The sequence below is a fragment of the Papaver somniferum genome, chromosome 3 (assembly GCF_003573695.1).
Source record: "Papaver somniferum cultivar HN1 chromosome 3, ASM357369v1, whole genome shotgun sequence".
NCBI lineage: Eukaryota > Viridiplantae > Streptophyta > Magnoliopsida > Ranunculales > Papaveraceae > Papaver > Papaver somniferum.
This window is the reverse complement of record NC_039360.1, coordinates 227,772,264-227,790,623: the sequence shown is the minus strand read 5'-3', so window position 1 is coordinate 227,790,623 and position 18,360 is coordinate 227,772,264. Positions and strand designations below refer to the sequence as shown.

General features: G+C 36.3%; 1 protein-coding gene across 4 annotated transcripts; it reads left to right on the top strand.

Moving 5' to 3' along the window:
• Window positions 1–9,094: 9,094 nt before the first annotated feature.
• Window positions 9,095–12,934, top strand: LOC113358850 (F-box protein At5g07610-like). Of its 4 annotated transcripts, none has more exons than XM_026602571.1 (3): window positions 9,095–9,186; window positions 9,443–10,697; window positions 12,282–12,934. In XM_026602571.1, exon 2 carries the CDS (start codon window positions 9,473–9,475, stop codon window positions 10,664–10,666), a length of 1,194 nt encoding a protein of 397 aa, XP_026458356.1. In that variant the 5' UTR covers window positions 9,095–9,186; window positions 9,443–9,472; the 3' UTR covers window positions 10,667–10,697; window positions 12,282–12,934. The 4 variants fall into 4 exon arrangements, 3 of the variants coding, with proteins under 3 accessions (XP_026458356.1, XP_026458355.1, XP_026458354.1); XR_003364770.1 differs by having other exon boundaries at window positions 9,138–10,697; window positions 12,282–12,659; window positions 12,758–12,934; XM_026602570.1 differs by having other exon boundaries at window positions 9,138–10,697; window positions 12,299–12,934.
• The last annotated feature ends 5,426 nt before the right edge of the window (window positions 12,935–18,360 follow it).

Sequence of the window (18,360 nt, the reverse complement as noted above, 5' to 3'; positions counted from 1 at the left end):
ATAATCATAGTTACTTCCTCCTATTCATTGATAGGCACATCAAATAATGGATTAGCTAACACACGGAAGGCTAAAGGATCATGAACTACATCGTCTAAAACGGTGGTATCTCTAGTCAAATCCACATCCTTTTGAATGAGTGAATAATCATTAAAATTATTTGGATTTGTACTAGAAACAACGCTATCATTATAAAGCTCAATCGGAGTAACAAATTGCTGATCACTATGCCTATATATTTCATGATCTTCATCAATACTATCCTCATCATAATCCTCATTATAATAACATGAAATTGATTGAACCTCATCTAAACAAGTAGTGTTACCATTTCTAACCTCTTCATCTTGATTATTATAAAAATTATCCTTATTTCCACGGGTGATATAGGAAAGAATGTATTGGCAATCAAGAGTAATTCGAGCAACTTTTTCTTCCGTCTCTAATTCAGGCCTACGTGTTGACTCAGCAAACTCACGTGTTGAATAAGTTAACTTACATTTTGACTCATCTAACTTTCAGAGGTTATCTTCTAAAGAAGTTTCACTGATTTTTACCTTTCTTTCGTCCATAACTAAGTCATTTATGTCCGCTAACGTATGTGTCGACTCAAGTAACTTACGCGTTGCCTCAAGTATCTTACGTTCTTCATCTAGTGGAGAGGAATTATAAGAATCTCGCTCGTATGACCGGTGGGCATGTAGATATTAATTGGGCTCACCATGGTATGACCCATAACCTTCAAAAGTTTGGCGTTCCCAACCACTATTCACACTATGGTCATAAAAAGAATAATGTTCATGTTGCTCAGTCGAATAATCATTGTATTGGCTATACCAGTTCGACATCCTAACTACAAGGAAATTCTAAACAAGCACAAAGAAGGTTGACTCGACCAAAACAAGCCTATTTTATCTAGCAAAGAAAAAGCATGATGGCTCCCTTAGAATGTTTCTAGACTAGCTTCTATTCTTTCGAAAAGGAATTCGTTACAATCTGAGCAAACCTCTATGGAATCAATCCGAGTTAAAGTAGGTTGAATAGAGACGAGGGAAGCTCAGTGGAGCTTTGGTACCCAAGGCCTCACCGGCATTACAAGGCGGTGTATTCAATTTACAGAAACCATCATGAACTTCGAAGTATGCTCAATAGAGCAACCAATATTTTTCGAACTACTTTCCTATAAATATCGTTACCCTATCGGTATCGTTCTAGTCCAAATTTTAAGGCTTAGGTTCGCATAAGTTACGTGTTCCTAAGGCGGGCAAGAAGGAAACGGTAATGAAATCCGAGTCCTTATCTTGATTTGGCCAGGCCTTTCCCTTTACTAGAAAATTAAATCTGATTTCAGGTCCTCAACATATATGCATACAAAATCATCCAGTAAACCCGCTGACAGGGGATTCACGGGTGTTTAGAATTCTTACCTCCCGTTCCAGACGGGGGATGAACTGTTGAAGTCGACTCGGGACACCGACTCCAATGTCAGTGTACGAACCCGAGGGGGCGAGGCGATATCGTAATCGCCGTCCTTCTCTGCAAACAGTTTATATTTAAAACTACCCCTCCGTAGGGTCTAAAAAAAATAATGTCCAATGTCCAAAAATAGAATTCAAAAAGTGTCCAAAAATAAATAAAAGATAACAAAAATAAAGATTCTAATTACAGTTTATAAAAATAAACAAAATAATTATATACAAGAAAAAAAAATTCTTCTTCACTCCTTTCGGATTTCTCTTTACTTTCCTTTTTTGGCATTGCTTTTCTTTTTAGCACTTTATCTTCTTTTTTTTTTAGCTTAGCTTCAAATCTGAAAGAAAACAGAAGTACCAAAACGCATAAATAAGAACAAAAAAAAATAAAACCTAAAAACAAATCTATAAACGCAACGGAACCATTTTGGCGCCGCCGACGTGGATTTGTTTTTAGATTAATTTTTAGGTTTATTTTTAATTTTGTACGGTATTTTCATTTTTTTTAGATTTTTTTTCTTTTTTATGCGTTTCTTTTTGTATTTCTTTTCAGGGACTTTTTGAGGATGATGACTTCTTTTGAGGAGACGTCACTTAAGATGACGCTGGTGGAATATAAGCGTAGAAAGTCAGGCAACCTCATATGAGATGACACTTGGTGAATATATTCATAGGCAACGGTATGGAGTTTTTGCTCCACAAATGGTAAGTGAAGAATCTTCTCTAATGATATATGATAAGTATTACAAATATACACCACCTAGTTTGGAACAAAGATTGAGAATCCTGGAATGCCAAAAATTATTTAATGATGATGATGATCATTCTTGTAGTGACTCTCTGTTCCAGACAGAATTTGTAGATGACCTTGTGGATGATTGTATAGATGATTTGCCTAATTCCATAGATGAATCTATCTCACAAGATAATTTACCGAACTTAGAGGTTGTTTCTACACCCCTAGACTTCCAAAAGTTACCTAATTTAGGGTTAGAATTATGTGCTTCTAAAATTTTGTTGGATTACTTTGCATCCAAATACCCAGAGGACTTGCTTATTGCCGAAATTGTGCATGAACTAATTGATATTTCCCCAGTCTCAATAGAATCCCCGTATTTTGTTCTTTAATTATGCACTTCCATGTGTAGTACAACTAGGTTTGGGGGTTATCATTTGTTTTTGATAGTTTCAGTGTCTCCACGTTATCATGACATAAGTGTGAAGCTGTCATTTGTAAATACTGTATTTTGGGTTGATCCCCAAATTTTCAGGTTATTAGTGTATGGGGATCCTTCTTGTACATTCCAGTAGGTATATTTTTTATTTTTTATTTTATTTCCCATCTTAATTTTTATGTTGGATGATTCAATTACATTGAGTACAATGTGATGCTTAAGTGTGGGGGAGTGGTTGTTAACTTTTTATTTTTCTTTTTCAGGAATTTTCTTGCTTATATTATGACCAGCTGTGTAGCGGGTCTTTTTCTTTTCTTGCATATTATGACCAGCTCGGGTCACCAAATTTTTTTTGTTGATTCTTAGGGTTATGACCAGTTTTGTAGCGGGTCTTTTTCATTCTTATTCAAATTTTCACTTTATGACCAGCTGTGTAGCGGGTCTTTTTCATTCTTTTTCGAATTTCTATGACCAGTTGTGTAGCGGGTCTCTCTTTCTCTCTTACTATATGACCAGTTGTCTAGCGGGTCTCTTTCTCTTATTTCATGACCATCTATGTAGCGGGTCAATTTTCTGTTTTGCTCGAGGACTCGCAAAATGTAAGTGTGGGGGAATCTGATAAGCACGAAAATGCAACACAGTTTAACCCATAAATACATTAGCTGGGACTCATTTTATCACTAATAAACTTGTTTTAGTTTTTTTTTGAAGAATAAGCTCTTGCGGAGAATTGGCTCGAAAAAGATGTTATTTACTACCGGAGGACACGTGTTATTCGTACTCCCAGTTTTGGATAAGGGAAAACCTAATTACTAAGGGGAACCCCAGTTATTATCGCCATCCCAGTAAATCGGATAAGGGGCACCTTTCTTCAACATTTTGAATACTGTAATTTGGCGGGGAAAAGTTGCAGGCAACTGGCAGAATTAAGGTTCACTTTTTGGACGCGATTTCATGAGATTCAATGGCTGATTTTTGTTGGATGGGCTCATTTCAGCTAGACATGGATGGTATGGGTCGTGGAATCAGTTAAAATTGGATGGATAATCCATTCGGATCAAGACAGGGGAGTATGATATTCACGGGACTTTGGTTTTTATTTTGGAAAAAATTCTAAGAGATTTGATCAAGGGATTGGATTGTTATCATTCTGTAACACCTAACCAGGCATGGTAACATGTTTTAATTCGTCAAACAAGGACTATAGGTTTAATAATACAGGGAAGGATATTTCGAGGATATTACTCGATATTCTGTTGGACGAGTTTGTGGATATTACGTGTTTTGGGTGTGAAGATATCCCCATTTGCACAAGTTTGACTCATTCCTAGATGAGTTATTGCATGATTGGAGTGTGTAAACGGCAAACAGGCGCGCGAAGAAGAGAAAAAGGGAAGAAAAATCTCGTATCTTGCGGAGATTATTTGGATTTGTAGGGATTTATTCTCGGTCCAAATGGGTATATATACGCTTCTGGGATCACAAAAATGGGTAGGGAGTGATTGGTGAAGCTACAAAGAAGAATAGGAAGCTGCAGAGCAGATTTTTTCTGCTGCTGCAGGGAAGAAGAACCCGAAGAACATAAAACCATAGAAGACTGTCGTTTTAAGGGTTGTATCTTTAACAGTCTGTAACATTATCTTCAGTGTGTGACAAACTTTGTAACGGTGAGCTCTGTAACGTCTGAACATCGTTGTGAATTCCCTTGAGTTATATTTTCTTCTTTGTAAACACATTTTGAGCAATAAAAAACCATTTTTAGCGTGTTTCCATCATGACGAGCTGGACCCCGACACTGGGTCGACGGAGGAAGACGAATTTCATACATGTGTGAATTTATTTTATTCTCCATTTGACTTTTGCACTAATTAAAATAGAATTATGGTTTTGATTAATTAGTTATTATTTTATTTAATGGGTCATGCTTACTTAAATGTTTGATATCCCATGCTTAGGATTTATAACTAATATTTGAGAATCTACCTTGGCAAAATCAGAGTCGGCGTTATTTTATTTGTTGAGCGATAATTGTTGAGAATAAATAATTGATCCTTATGATATGAATTCGGTGGAATCCTAGACCCAGTAACTCTCGCTTTTATTAAACCTTTAAATTTAATCTTCACAAGTCTTAGAATTCGAATCTTTATTACTACAACAAATTAAAAATATTATCAGCCTGTTATAAGTAAGTTGAAAGTAAATTCTCTGCTTGCTAGCCCACTTGCATTAGGAAATGATACTTGCCGTCTTATCTCAAATGGCAGAGAACATGATTTTCAACCATGTTATTGTGGGTTCGACTCCTACAGATGATACCGTTATTTGAGTTTTATAAAAGCTTACATACTTTTTATGGCGATTTTAGCTTCACAATATTTTTAGAGAAGGATAATTGACATCATTGTTCAACATCTATCTTGAGTATTCTCTTTATGAATTCTAAAGAAACTACAAATTTGCAAATAACAGGTAAGCAACGTCATTTCTTATTTCTTAGATCACTATAACAACCATCTCTTTCTTGATTGTAAAATAGAAAGCTTTGAACTGAAGTATTAGAGATTTACTTTTTCAAGTGGGATATAATTTGAGAATATCGAGAGGGTGATCTAGGGGAGCAAATGCAAATCTTTTTTTTCGCTTTTTTGAAATAATTTTTGCAGTAAAATTTTATGTAATCTTCAAAACAAGGATATATGCACGTAATTACTTCACATACAAATTGTTATTGTTTTGTATTTTGCATTGTTGTAGAGATACTCCAAGACAAGGAAAGCCGGTAGTAGTGGAGTATAAAGAAGGTGCCCTAAAGAGGTAATTTGGTCTCCTCAACTTCGTTGTGTTGAAACATGAATTTAAGGGAACGGTTTGATCAATAGGTGTTCGCAAAATCTTGACTTTGTGAATTCAATGTTGTTGAGAACTCATGATGCTCATATGTAGATGTTTTAACCAAAGATTACTACTTCGATCTGAAGTTTGTTCTAAGAATGTTAAACAATAGGAGATGATAAGTGCAACGTTTTTTCCACTTTAAGAATGGTTATTGCGGTTAATTTTTTTTTTCTTATTGCTGATCAATCTTGAACGAATTGATTTGTTGTAGGACACGTCCAATATTGCTAGGGTACGATGGGGTGATTACTTGACGTGGAAGTAGAAATTGAACTATTATATATATTGCCATGCATATGATGAAATGACAGGAAGATCATTTAACGAAAAATTTCAAGCTAATCCAATCTATGTATTTTATCTATTCTGTAACAAAATTTTTATTCATGTGAATAAATATATATGCACAGGAACATATATACGAGCGGGTTTAGATGATGTTTTTTGTATTCATTTTGTATAACAATTGCAAAGACCTCGCTGCTGGGAAACGTAGTAATTCAAGTTTATGAAAGAACTGGTGAGATATGGAAAGTTCCATTTTCTTTTTTCTGCATCAACTTTTTCACTCCAACCTAGATTCCGTTTTTTTAATCATAGGCCTCGATAGACAAATTGGCATGGCAGGGTTATGTGGCCACTATGTTGTGATCTGAAAAGTTAAAAGTTTTATTTCGGCTAAAGTTTTTGTGCTGAAATTTTAGATGAAAAACATACAATATTCTGATTGATACACTAAAAAAATGCAGCATACATGATCCATGTGGTTGCAGAAACCCAGTCATCCTGTATGAGAAAAGAAAAATGTACTGAAGGTTAACCAACTATACAGGTTGGTCGTACGTGTTCGATGAAGATGAATATCAATTTATCGTCGGCATAACGATAGAAAAGATCTAATTGTCTGTAACTGACACACGCAAATCACGCAAATGTTTAATTTTAATTAGCTATAAGGTGCATTAAATCTGATCAATTTTAAAATGTAGCTAAGGATATCACTAGAACACCGCTGGCACGATCAAGAGGGCGGACCTAAGAACAACGAAACACCGATTGTATAATGCGTTATACATCCTTTTTCTGTTGGAACGCATTTTTGAAGCATACACATAGTTTTAGTGATTGTATAACCAAATTAGTGGATGCACGAGCAAAAACACGACTGTATAAACTGTTATGCATCCTTTGTGGTGGCTCCGTAATCCGTTAGATATCTTACTTTTTGTTGGAATGATATTTCTAGGCATGTACTACCTCTGTTTCACAAAAAGAGAAATTTTCACAGTTTCATTATTGCCTAAAATAGGCCAAAATTAAAAAGTAAAAATATCACTTTTACTGACACAAAGGTGAAATTATCACTTTTCCTGACACGTGGTGAAAGTATCACTTTTCCTGACACGGGATGAAAATATCATTTTTCCTGACACGGCGCAAAAGTATCATTTTCTTGATACGGGGTGAAAGTATCAGTTTTCCTGATACGGAGTGAAAGTATCATTTTTCTAGATGCGGAGTGAAAATATCATTTTTCCTGACACGGAGGGAAAATATAATTTCTCAGACACGGCGTGAAAGTATCATTTTTCCTAACACGGAGGGAAAGGATCATTTTTCTGACACGGCGTGAAAGTATCATTTTTCCTGACACGCGATAAAAGTATCATTTTTACTGACACGAAGAGAAAGCATCATTTTTCCATACCTGGAATGAAAGTACATTTTTCCAGACATAAAGGAAAAGTATCACTTTTCCTGACACGGCGTGAAAGTATTATTTTTCCGACACGGCGCGAAACTATCTTTTTTTCTGAAAAATCTCAGAGTATGTCGTCAAGTAAGGATGAATATGATACATTAGAAATTATGTGAAAAGGCTTCACTAAAATCACTAAAAGGGAGGGACATTGTCGGTTTACCACCAAACCGTATCCAATCTTTTTATCACCAAACCGTATCCAATCTTTTTATCAAATTATAAATTTATGTTAGTCTACATTTTAATATTACAAGAAAGTAGTCATAAAAGGGATTCCCTACTTACGGGCCATCCGGTCGGTGTCTAATTACTGTTCAGCGTTGAGCGTTGTTTGGTTTAGCGCTTTAAATCTCAGCCGTTAGATCAGAAAATTTTCTCTCAGCGCTGAATGGTTCAGCGTTTTGTTTACTTTTTGAGCGCTGAACGATTCAGCTTTTGAAACTAGCTGCTAGTTGAACAACGAGCAAATGCTAGGAGAGAAAAGTAGCAGGTACATGTGTTAACTTTTTTCACACACTTATTTTTTGATTTGCAACACTTTTTGACCAATCTAGCAGCTCAATCTAGCTCATAGGAATGTGTCATTACACAACGTAACCATCGGGTCGATATCTAGGCCATGGCTCCAAACCAGGCACGGCCCGCTTAGACCTTATTTCATACTACAAGGGCAGCGCAACCCTCGTGTTTAGTTTCCACCATTGAGTTTATGTAACTTCAATGTCATATAGATACCCCTTAACTAGTGTCATTGGTTGGGTATAAATTGTTGGCCCATAAATCTTTTTGAGTGGCCGCTAAAAACGGCAGGGCATGTACTACCTCCATTTCAGAAAAAGAGAAATTTTCACAGTTTCATTTTTGCCTAAAATAGGCCAAAATGAAAAGTGAAAAGTCACTTTTACAGACACAAGGGTGAAATTATCACTTTTCCCCACACAGGGTGAAAGTATCACTTTTCCTGACACGGGATGAAAGTATCATTTTTCCTGACACGGCGCAAAAGTATCATTTTCCTGATACGGGGTGAAAGTATCAGTTTTCCTGACACAAAGTGAAAGTATCATTTTTCTAGACGCGGAGTGAAAGTATCATTTTTCCTGACATGACGCGAAAGTATCATTTTTCCTGACACGGAGGCAAAGTATCATTTTTCCTGACACGGCGCGAAAGTATCATTTTTCCTGACACGGAGCGAAAGTATCATTTTTCAGGCACGGCGTGAAAGTATCATTTTTCCAGACCTGGAATGAAAGTACGTTTTTCCTGACATAGAGGAAAAGTATCACTTTTCCCAACACGGCGTGAAAGTAGTATTTTTCCGACACGGCGCGAAACTATCATTTTTTCTGATAAATCCCAGGGTATACCGTCAAGTAAGGATGAATATGATACATTAGAAATTATGTGAAAAGGCTTCACTAAAATCGCTAAAAGGGAGGGACATTGTCGGTTTACCACCAAACCGTATGGAATTTTTTTTTATCACCAAACCGTATCCAATCTTTTTATCAAATTGTAATTTTACAAGAAAATCATAAAAGGGACTCCCTACTTACGGGTCATCCGGTCGGTGACTTAATTACGGAACATCTTAGTAGTTGGATTTTGCTACAATTAAGCTATATCAAAGACAGATCAATTACTATTTTTCTTGGCCTTAAGACAGTAAGGCCGCCGTGATACCTAGTAAATAAATAATCTGTTATTACAGAACGTAGACCATCGGGTCGATATCTAGGCCATGGCTCAAATTCAGGCACGGCCCGCTTAGACCTTATTTCATACTCCTCTTTGCCGCATCTCTGGAAAAAAACCTCTATCCACTTCTCCGCCTCCAATTTTCTCCTCGATGAAAGTGGGAAACCCTAAAACAAAGGTACATTTTTTCTTTCATTGGGTTCCTTTTTGGTTTCCATTGAACTTTCATTATATCCATTTTCTTGGTTTTAAATTATCACTGTTTTCTTCTTTTAAAGAACTATTTTTGTAGCACGAAGATAGGATTTTTCCTGGGGTTTCATAAGTTGAACTGATTTTTCAATACCTTATAGTGCTAATCGGAATTGACATCATTTGCAAAAACCCATTTTTCAGAAATTTGATAAGGTAGACCTAAATTGGAATTTTTGTAGGGTTATATATAAAATTCAAGAAGCAAGAAGATGGTCTTACATTCCTCCGAGAATCAGAAGATTAACAGTGAGATTTCATCGTCTTTGATTGCTGTAATCAGTAACCCTGATTTGTTAAGAGGGGTTTTATTGTGTTTATCTGTGAAGTCTCTACTTGTATTCAAATCTGTTTCAAAACAATGGTGCCACCTCATCTCTGATTTTGATTTTATTAAGGAACATTTGGTTCACAGACGCCCTTCAGTTCCTGGATTTTACCTGCAGCAATTGTCTCCTTGGGAGGACCCAGAATTTGAGTTCATTTTCTTGGAAGGTAACATCCCTAGTAGTCTCCCGTTGCGAACACAAGCGGATTTCTCAAATGGAGGGCTCACAGTTTCAGGGATTGAACAATCTTGTAATGGTCTGCTCTTACTATGTTGCTACAGTTCCATTGATGGTAAGTATTATATCTGCAACCCGTCCACAAAACGTTACTCAGTTCTTCCTAAAGATATAAAGAGTAGTTGGGAGTTGAGTATTTGTAGTGTGAGTTTAGCTTTTGATCCCTTGAAGTCACCTCATTACAAAGTTGTTTGCATTTGGAGAAACGAGAATGATAATTTTGTGATTGAAATCTATTGTTCGAGAACGGCCAGTTGGAGGCTCTCTGGAAATCCTGTTGCTGCTGCACCTTATGATGTGTTTTACAAGTCTGGTGTGTTTTGGAATGGTTCATTGCATTGGATGAGCACAAATTGTGATTCAAGTAACTCTAGTGAATCTTCTGTTTATTTCGACGTTGATAGAGAACAACTAAGGAGAATGCCAGTGCCACCTGCACCCGAAAAATGGTATAGAAGAGTGGTTGAATACTTTGGAGAATGCAAGGGGAAATTACATCTTATTCAAAATTATCTTCCAAGTACTACAACAAGTTTAGATGTTTTGGAGATGGATGTTGATTATAGATGTTGGACGCTAAAATACCATGTCACACTAGATCAGTTGTCAATAATACATCCACACGATATTGTAGATGACCAGGGTTTGTTCAAATTCTCTGTATTGCTTATCGAGGAAGAAAAAGATTCGTCAAAGTTAGTGGTGCTAATACAAGAAAGAGTTGTTTCATTTGATCTTAAGAAATTTGAGTCCAAAATTATCCATGGAACTATTCAGCGGTATCCAGGATCCCCATGGTTTAAAGCTCATCAGTATATTGAATCACTCGCTTTCGTTTGATAACTTTTTGCCAGTTTTGTGACAGTACAAGGTATGTTAAAGTTAGTGTTTAGATTTCTTTAATCTCTTCAGTTATGTTGAAACTGGCGGCGTTATTATAGTGAGAAATTTATGCAGAGAAGATTCGGTTTTATTTTAATTTTGAAATCTGACGTTCTTGTGAAACCTACCCTATGAGATATGAGTCCGTCTTTTAGTATTATAAATTTGTGTTCCAGTATCGAAGAGTTTTGTTTATTAGCTCTGACTGTTTATATTTTGAATTCATATGCCTTTTGTTTTGAAATGTTAATATTGTACTCCAGACTCCAGTTATGGGATTGTTTCTTTTTGCATTTATTTTGATTTCTTTAATGGTAATTGGTACCCTTTTATTTATTCACGCGCTTGGCTGATAAATGCTTATTCAGTTGTTGAAGGCATTATTTGCTTGATTGCTTTGCCTAATGCAGTAAAGTCATTTATTTTAATGTTTTATGTATTTCCTCGGCAATTTATAAGTAGAGGACAGTATGAGACCTTGGGAGCTGATTTTTTTTCCTGACCTTAATGGATAGTATGGGTTTTTTTTTTTATCAATAATGGATAGTACGGTTCCCATAGGCCTTGTCTGATATTGAGGTTTATAGGAGACTTATGAATGTCTAATATTTCAAATTTTGTTTTGATTGGGTCTAACCCGTCCAATATTACATGGACAATAGCGTCGAAACATGAACCCCCGGTTCAGTTTTAGCCTTTGTACAGTTAAACCTCACCCACCACACTCGATAGCTTGGTGGAATGTTATTGAATTAATGCTAACCTTGAATTAACACCCGCAAACCATGCTTTCTATTTGGTTGTATGGATTTAGATGTTGCATTTTCATTGTGTATGTTTCATATTTTCCACCTATAAGCGCTGATTGAGTTGCAAGCTGGATTGACAAAGATTTTTTTGAAGAATAAGTTTCTCGACTGCTCCTCCACCTTATATCCTCCCTTTTAGCTGAGGATCTAGTGTTATTTAGTTGCCATCATTAGATATCTGTTTCCAGATTTTTTGAAGAAAAACAGTTGCTTCAGGTTGAAGTACTCTCTACTGTCTGATCTAAAGTCCCTCGTTTTACGTAAAAAGCTGATTGTCGATGATGTTGATTAGGTGAAGAAGTAGATCTATTTGCTGCATTTTATCTTTCCAAACATCAACATTTGTTCGTGATTTCGGTAGGATTTAGTTGGATCTGTAACTTCTGTGGCGGCATATTACTACATCTTCTGTTTTTCCTTATTTCCTATGGTTTTCATTTTAGAAGTTATAATGCGTGGGTTAACTCATGGGTTCCCATCAACAACCGTTCTGGTAATTAGGATGGTATTCTTTTCTATCTGTATTAAAATTGTCTACTTGAGACTCAAATATGGATAAAGGACACCAGGAGATGTGAATTGTAAATCTGAAACATATTAAAACTTCTACTTGCATGTAAAACATAGCTAGGAGATGCAGAACAGATAGGAAGTGATGAAGTGATCCATTTAATTTTTATAGAGATAGTATCATCTCAGTGTAAGTTGATTAAGTCAACCATGTTTCTGTATTTACCCCTGGGGTTTTGTAAAATATTGATTAGGTGATCAAAGCTTGCAGATTTGAACGAGGGACAGGGAGACAAAGGTATGAAACGTGCTGCACATATATGGTAAGTATGTGGCTGGGAGAAAGATAGAGATGCAAAGAGGAGGCCAGAAGTTATCATTGATGGAAGTTGCAAAGATAAATTTGGATTTGTGCAGGATTTCTACATGAGTGAGTGTGCAAGGCGTTACAGCTGAGCAATAGTATTAAGAGAAGGGTTTCCGCAGCTTAACTTGGAGAGCAGCTTCGCGAAAATGAAGGGATCGGTTGTATATGGTGAGCAGAGCTAGGAAGATTTGAGAGTTCTAAATGCAGGGGATGGTATTGGCCCTATTGGGTGTCGAGAGTTGGTACACAACTTCGAAGCAGTTGGGTAAATCTGAGTTCTTATGCTGTCCTCTTTTTATTAACCAGAGCTGAAAGTTGATTCTTGCAGTTAATGCTGTCTGTTTGATTGTTCTGCCTTTGCAGATGATTGGTGGTTGTAACCTAGTTGTTGGATCGCAGCCACCTAATTGGTGGTTTCTCATGCCAAATTGCCAATTTACTTAGTTTTTTCTTCTGGGCTTGTGCTGCTCCAGTTTGGAGTGGGCACATCTCTGTGTTTCTTTGAACTTTTGTTATAAATGGACTATTTTTATGCTGAAATTAGGTGTGCAACTCTAAATTGATTTGAAATAACAGTCACGTCCTTAATGCTAGTACCATTTTATTGCAACAGTAGGCTCTATCTCCTCGGACCGGAGCAAAAACTGCCCTGACTTAAAAGAATTCAGCAGAAAACTAGCTCATCTATTTTGTGTTCATCGCTTGGACTGCAATTTTCATGGTAACACATAAAGGAGCAGTAAATCAAGTACAGGGCACAAGATAATGTGACCCAAATCATGGCATGCTAAATACATGATAAGAACCTCAGGAAGTTAATAAAGTTATTATATAAACCCACTATTAACACCAAAAATACATGCCAAGTTCCTTTCATGCACATTATGAAGCGAATACAAATGCAATCAACAACGTCGATGGTCTTGTTTGTGATGGTTCTCCTGTGGATGCCGAAGAAGACTTTGTCGCAGAAATATTTATGCACCCCTCAATATGCCTTGGCTAATCAAGCTTGTAAGTCGCTACCAGTCTCACAGCATGGACATTCTAGTCATCATGGCCATAACAACCAACACCAACAGAGGCGCGGAAGCAGACAGCAGCAGCACCACCATCACTTGTCACAACAGCAAACGGATTGTTGCAGGTGGATCAAGGAAATGGATGCTACTTGTGTCTGCCAACTGATGTCTAAATTGCCTGTGTTCATGTGGAAACCTAAGCATAGTTACACAGTTAACGTCCATGAATCATGCACTGTTACTTTTAATTGCTCCGGACGATTCGATTAATGGGCAACTAGATGGAACTTGATGCAATAATGGAAATAATGGATTTGATCTTTGGTCGCTCAAAAGAGAAACGAATAGTCAATTACAGGAAAACGGGTCTATGTAATGTTATCTATGGAAATGAAATACTAAGGTCTGTGTTATCCGATAAAGGCATGAATATTATAAGCATCCTACTTCACCATATCTAAGTTTCCAACTAACATGGTTCGAACTTCCAAGCCATCTTATTATACAGCCAAAAAGTAAATAATAGCCCAAGGTTTACCGTGGAAAATTCCGTGGATGAATCTAAGGGTTACAAGGTAAAAGCTACGGTCATCAATCGGATGATTTTCGAGTGAGATTAGGCCACTTGCCCTACAGACGGTTCACCGGATTCTTTTCGGTGTTTTCTCGATAGGTGCATGTATATTAGTAGGGTTATACATAAGTTTACTCCGTTGACTTATGTATAACAGTATATTAGACGGTCCTCCTTTATCTTTCTTAGCTCATGAGATGCAAGGATTATAAAGAAGGAATTAGGTCTGAAAATGGCAAAGAAGGAAGGGGCAGACAGAGTTATAGGTGCATGTATATTAGACGGAGTTATAGGTGCATGTATATTAGACGGTCCTCCTTTATCTATCTATAGACGGAGTTATAGGTGCATGTATATTAGACGGAGTTATAGGTCCATGTATATTAGACGGAGTTATAGGGCAGACAGAGTTCAGGGGCGTCTCTGACAATTCGACGATCTTCTGTCAAAAAGCATAGAACGCCTTTTTACGTAATAATTTTTTTTTACACATATAATAATATATTTTTTAAATAAAATCTGTTGTCTAACAATGAAATTAAGTAATTCATGTCGCACAAACTAAGAACAATATTAATAAGCCCGGAACTTTCCATCAAAAACGAAAACAAACAAAGACAAAGCTACGTCCATAAACAGATTGAAGCAGACAGCCACCAACCAGTTACTCTTTCATTTTAGAACCTGTGATGTAATTTTTTCCGTTCTCGATAATGTACCTGCATTAAAGCAAGAACAAAACAAAATTAGCAAGGAAACTGAAGCCAAAAAAGATGCTGCAGTTGTAAACTGTAGTTTAGTGGAATCTTCGAAGATGTAAATTGAAGAAAGAGAGTGGTTAGTTATTAGTGAACACAAAAATCGCAACAATTTTGCAAGTGATTATCACTATAAACTATTAAAACTATGTGAACACAAAAGAGAGTGTACCAACGTGCAATTAAAGAAAGAGAGTGGTTAGTTATTAGGGAACACAAAATCGCAACCAACACATATTTCGAGAAATAGATAAGCGAGATAAACTCGTCTCGAAATAGCAAATGTGTATAATCAGAGTCTACATAGCAAAACGACTTTTGTCTCAAGATAGGAGATAGAGTTTTGAGTGATAGATAAGTTCAAGTCTCCACATACCTTGTAGTCGATGAAGTTTCACAAGTTCCTTGAGTAGTTTTTCGTCTTTGTATGATGGTCCTCCATGGAGTCTTGAGCTCAACTACACTTTCTATCCTAGACCGAGACTTAGCTATAAGTAGACTAGAAATCAAGACTTATAGTTTTGATCACTAACATTGATAAACATGTTTGAGATAGCAACGCATGAGAGTTCGACCGAGCAGTGCTCTAACAGTCTCCCCCTTTGTCAATTTTAGTGAAAAAACTATCAATACATATGGAATACAAAAATAGATAAACAAACTTTTGTAGCTTCTCTTCCACATGCCTGATATTCTTGGTTTTTCAACATTACTCAAAATCTTCGTCACTTCCAAGTACTCCAATGATCCCAAAAGTTATAAGTTTAGTATCCCCGTTGTTGAAAATCCGTAGTCATAACAATTAGAAAACAAGAATTCTCAATCATTGTTATACATTGTCATAGTATTATTATACAACATCGAAGTGATAGACACATTTTTGTGTCTGATAAAATCTCAGTTACGTGTATTGTTAGTGCTCGATTTTGTACTTATTTGGTTATTTTATATCTTTGTAGGTATTTTTGGAAAAATAAGCTTTTGCGGCGAAATTGGCTCGAAAAGCGGTTTTTGCGCTCGTGGGAGAAAATTACTATACAGACCCTCCCTTTGGATAAGGGGTAACCTAATTACTAAGGGGCACCCTCTAAGAAACCCCCAACATCACCTGCTATTCGCACCTCTACTCTGGATAGTGGGAGGTCATCTTCAACATTTCAAAAACTTTCTTTTTTGGCGGGAAAAATGGTAGTCGAGAGAACAAAATTAGGGTTGAGATTCTGATCGATTTCTAGGGAGATTAAAGGGCTGAAATTGATTGGGTTTACTCCCAAGGAAAAAACAGGCCTGGTGTAGTCTTTTATTCGAACCCAAATTGGCTAGAATAGCCGGAAAAAGGAAACCAAGTTGGAGTTATACACGGGTTGTTGTTGGAGTTATTTTTGGAATTCTAGGGAGATTAAAGTGGTATAAACATTCCCAAAGATTTGTATCTATCTAAGTAAGAGTTTAGAATCAAAAGGAAAACTCAGAAACGCATGAAACAAAAAAAAGAAAAAATTATTGTCGTGGCTGCCAAGAAAGAAAAGAAGGAATTAAATCGGATTTTAGAGGTTTCTGAGTGGTATAAAAGGATGGGTCGAGTCCCATAGGGTGTTATCTAGGTCTAGGAGAAGTTACGGGAGGTTTAGAACATAACAGAGACAATATGAGAAGTTACAAAAATTTCAGTTCTGCTGGTGTACAAGAAGAACACGAAGAACAATGACTCTCACCTAACTGTCGTTGTTCTACATCACTTCAGTTCTATCGTTCCTGTAACAGTGCAACTGTAACACTTATAACTGTTGCAGATCCCTGTGTTGGCACTTTTTCACCCTTTTAATCAACTTTTGGGATATAAACATGTATTTTGAGCAAGTGATTAATATGAGGAGCTAAACCCCTTAGCTGAGGCGACGGAGGAAGTCATTTTTCCATGAAAAGTGGTATATTTCTATTTTAATTAATTTTTGCAATATGTTTTATGATTATTTGCATAGAACTAGTATTGTAAAATTGATTTTTATTTGCATGATTGTGATTCGTTTTGATGGAACATGCTTATTTTAGGACTTTTGATGTTTCATGCTTGGTGTTTACAATTTTTACTTCAAAAATCTACAAGAGGCAATAAATTAGAATCACTTTAAACGTAAAGAATTGCATGAATATTGATTAGATTAAATCACTTAATTGGTTAATGGTGGAATCCTGAGTTTCAGTGCTTTTTACAATCTTGATAACAAAACCATCTTAAGTTTTCTATTTTATTTTTGAGTCTGTAGTTGCAGGTTTCCCTACAACACACCCCTCATGATATCTTGATAATAAGTTCTAGATCCAAACGCAAAAATGATGATAAGAGTGCGAAAATTGTAAATGGACACAAGGATTTTTTACATGGTTCGATCAATGTGATCTACATCCATGGTTCTTCACTATGATTGTTGAGATTACATGAATATTACATTTAGAATCTCCATTAATGGGTTTTTAGCAGAACTCTAGATCTAGTTTTTTAGGGAAGAAGATGATAAAGAAAATAAAGACTCTCTCCCTCTACAAAGTGTCTCCTCTACAAAATGTGTTTCCCCTACAAATTGTATCCCTTCTTTCTCTGTCCTTCTCTTCTCTTTATATAGGTGTTTACATAGTGGAGCTCACAAGTAGTGGATTACAGCTCATATTACCCTACATTTTCGGATCCCCTGTTACGTTTTCCCAGGCTCTATTTATAATTTCGCAGGCTCACTTATAATTTCGCAGGCTCTGCTACATTCTCGCAATCTAAGGAAATAATTGAGTCTCGCATACTAACAAATGTGTTGTGCGATATTTGGATCCTACATCTTGCCTCTTTTTCCTTGAATATTACTTGAAGAGCGATCTTTAAGGAAAAATCCACCTTGTTGTTGTTGGAGGAACGAGCGAAAGAATATTGGACTTGAAAAGTACGTACTTGCCTCTATTCTTTTGTGAAGTTCCGGAGCTTTGAGAAGTATATATGAAGTATCATTTCTTGAAGTATGCGAAGTATGAAGTATCCTTTGAGAAGTATAAGAAGTATGAAGTATCCTTCCTCGAATGTGAATAAGAAGTACTTTCCTCGTACTCTGCGGTACTATCGCGATCTTATAAGTGTTAAATTCGCAAACTTTCACAATCTCGCAAGATCATCATACTTTTATCGTGTTTAGGCTATCATCATTTGTTACATCACTTTTCTAACTCATCTGCGATGTCTTCGCAATGTGTTGTAAATGATAATTTCTAAATGTCGTCATTTGCGAGATCCTGATCCTACATCTTGCCTCTTCTCATGTCTTCTCTGCGAAGGGGAGAATGTAATGAGAAATTATACTTCTAAATGTCGCAGCTGTTCATCTTTCCATATTTGCCTCTGTTATTTGTTTTCGTAAATGATAGATTAAGCAAAGAAGAGATTATTCTGTCATCTGGATGTATATATATATATTTCAATCTCGCAGCTTCATCTGCATTATTTTCATTCATCTTGTCAAAGATAAGATTTATTGGATTTTCTTTCCATATCGATCTCTGGTGTGGTCTTATTTTTCCTTCCTAAGTAAAGGTCTTACTATGCCACCCTTTGTCATTTCGACAAAATCG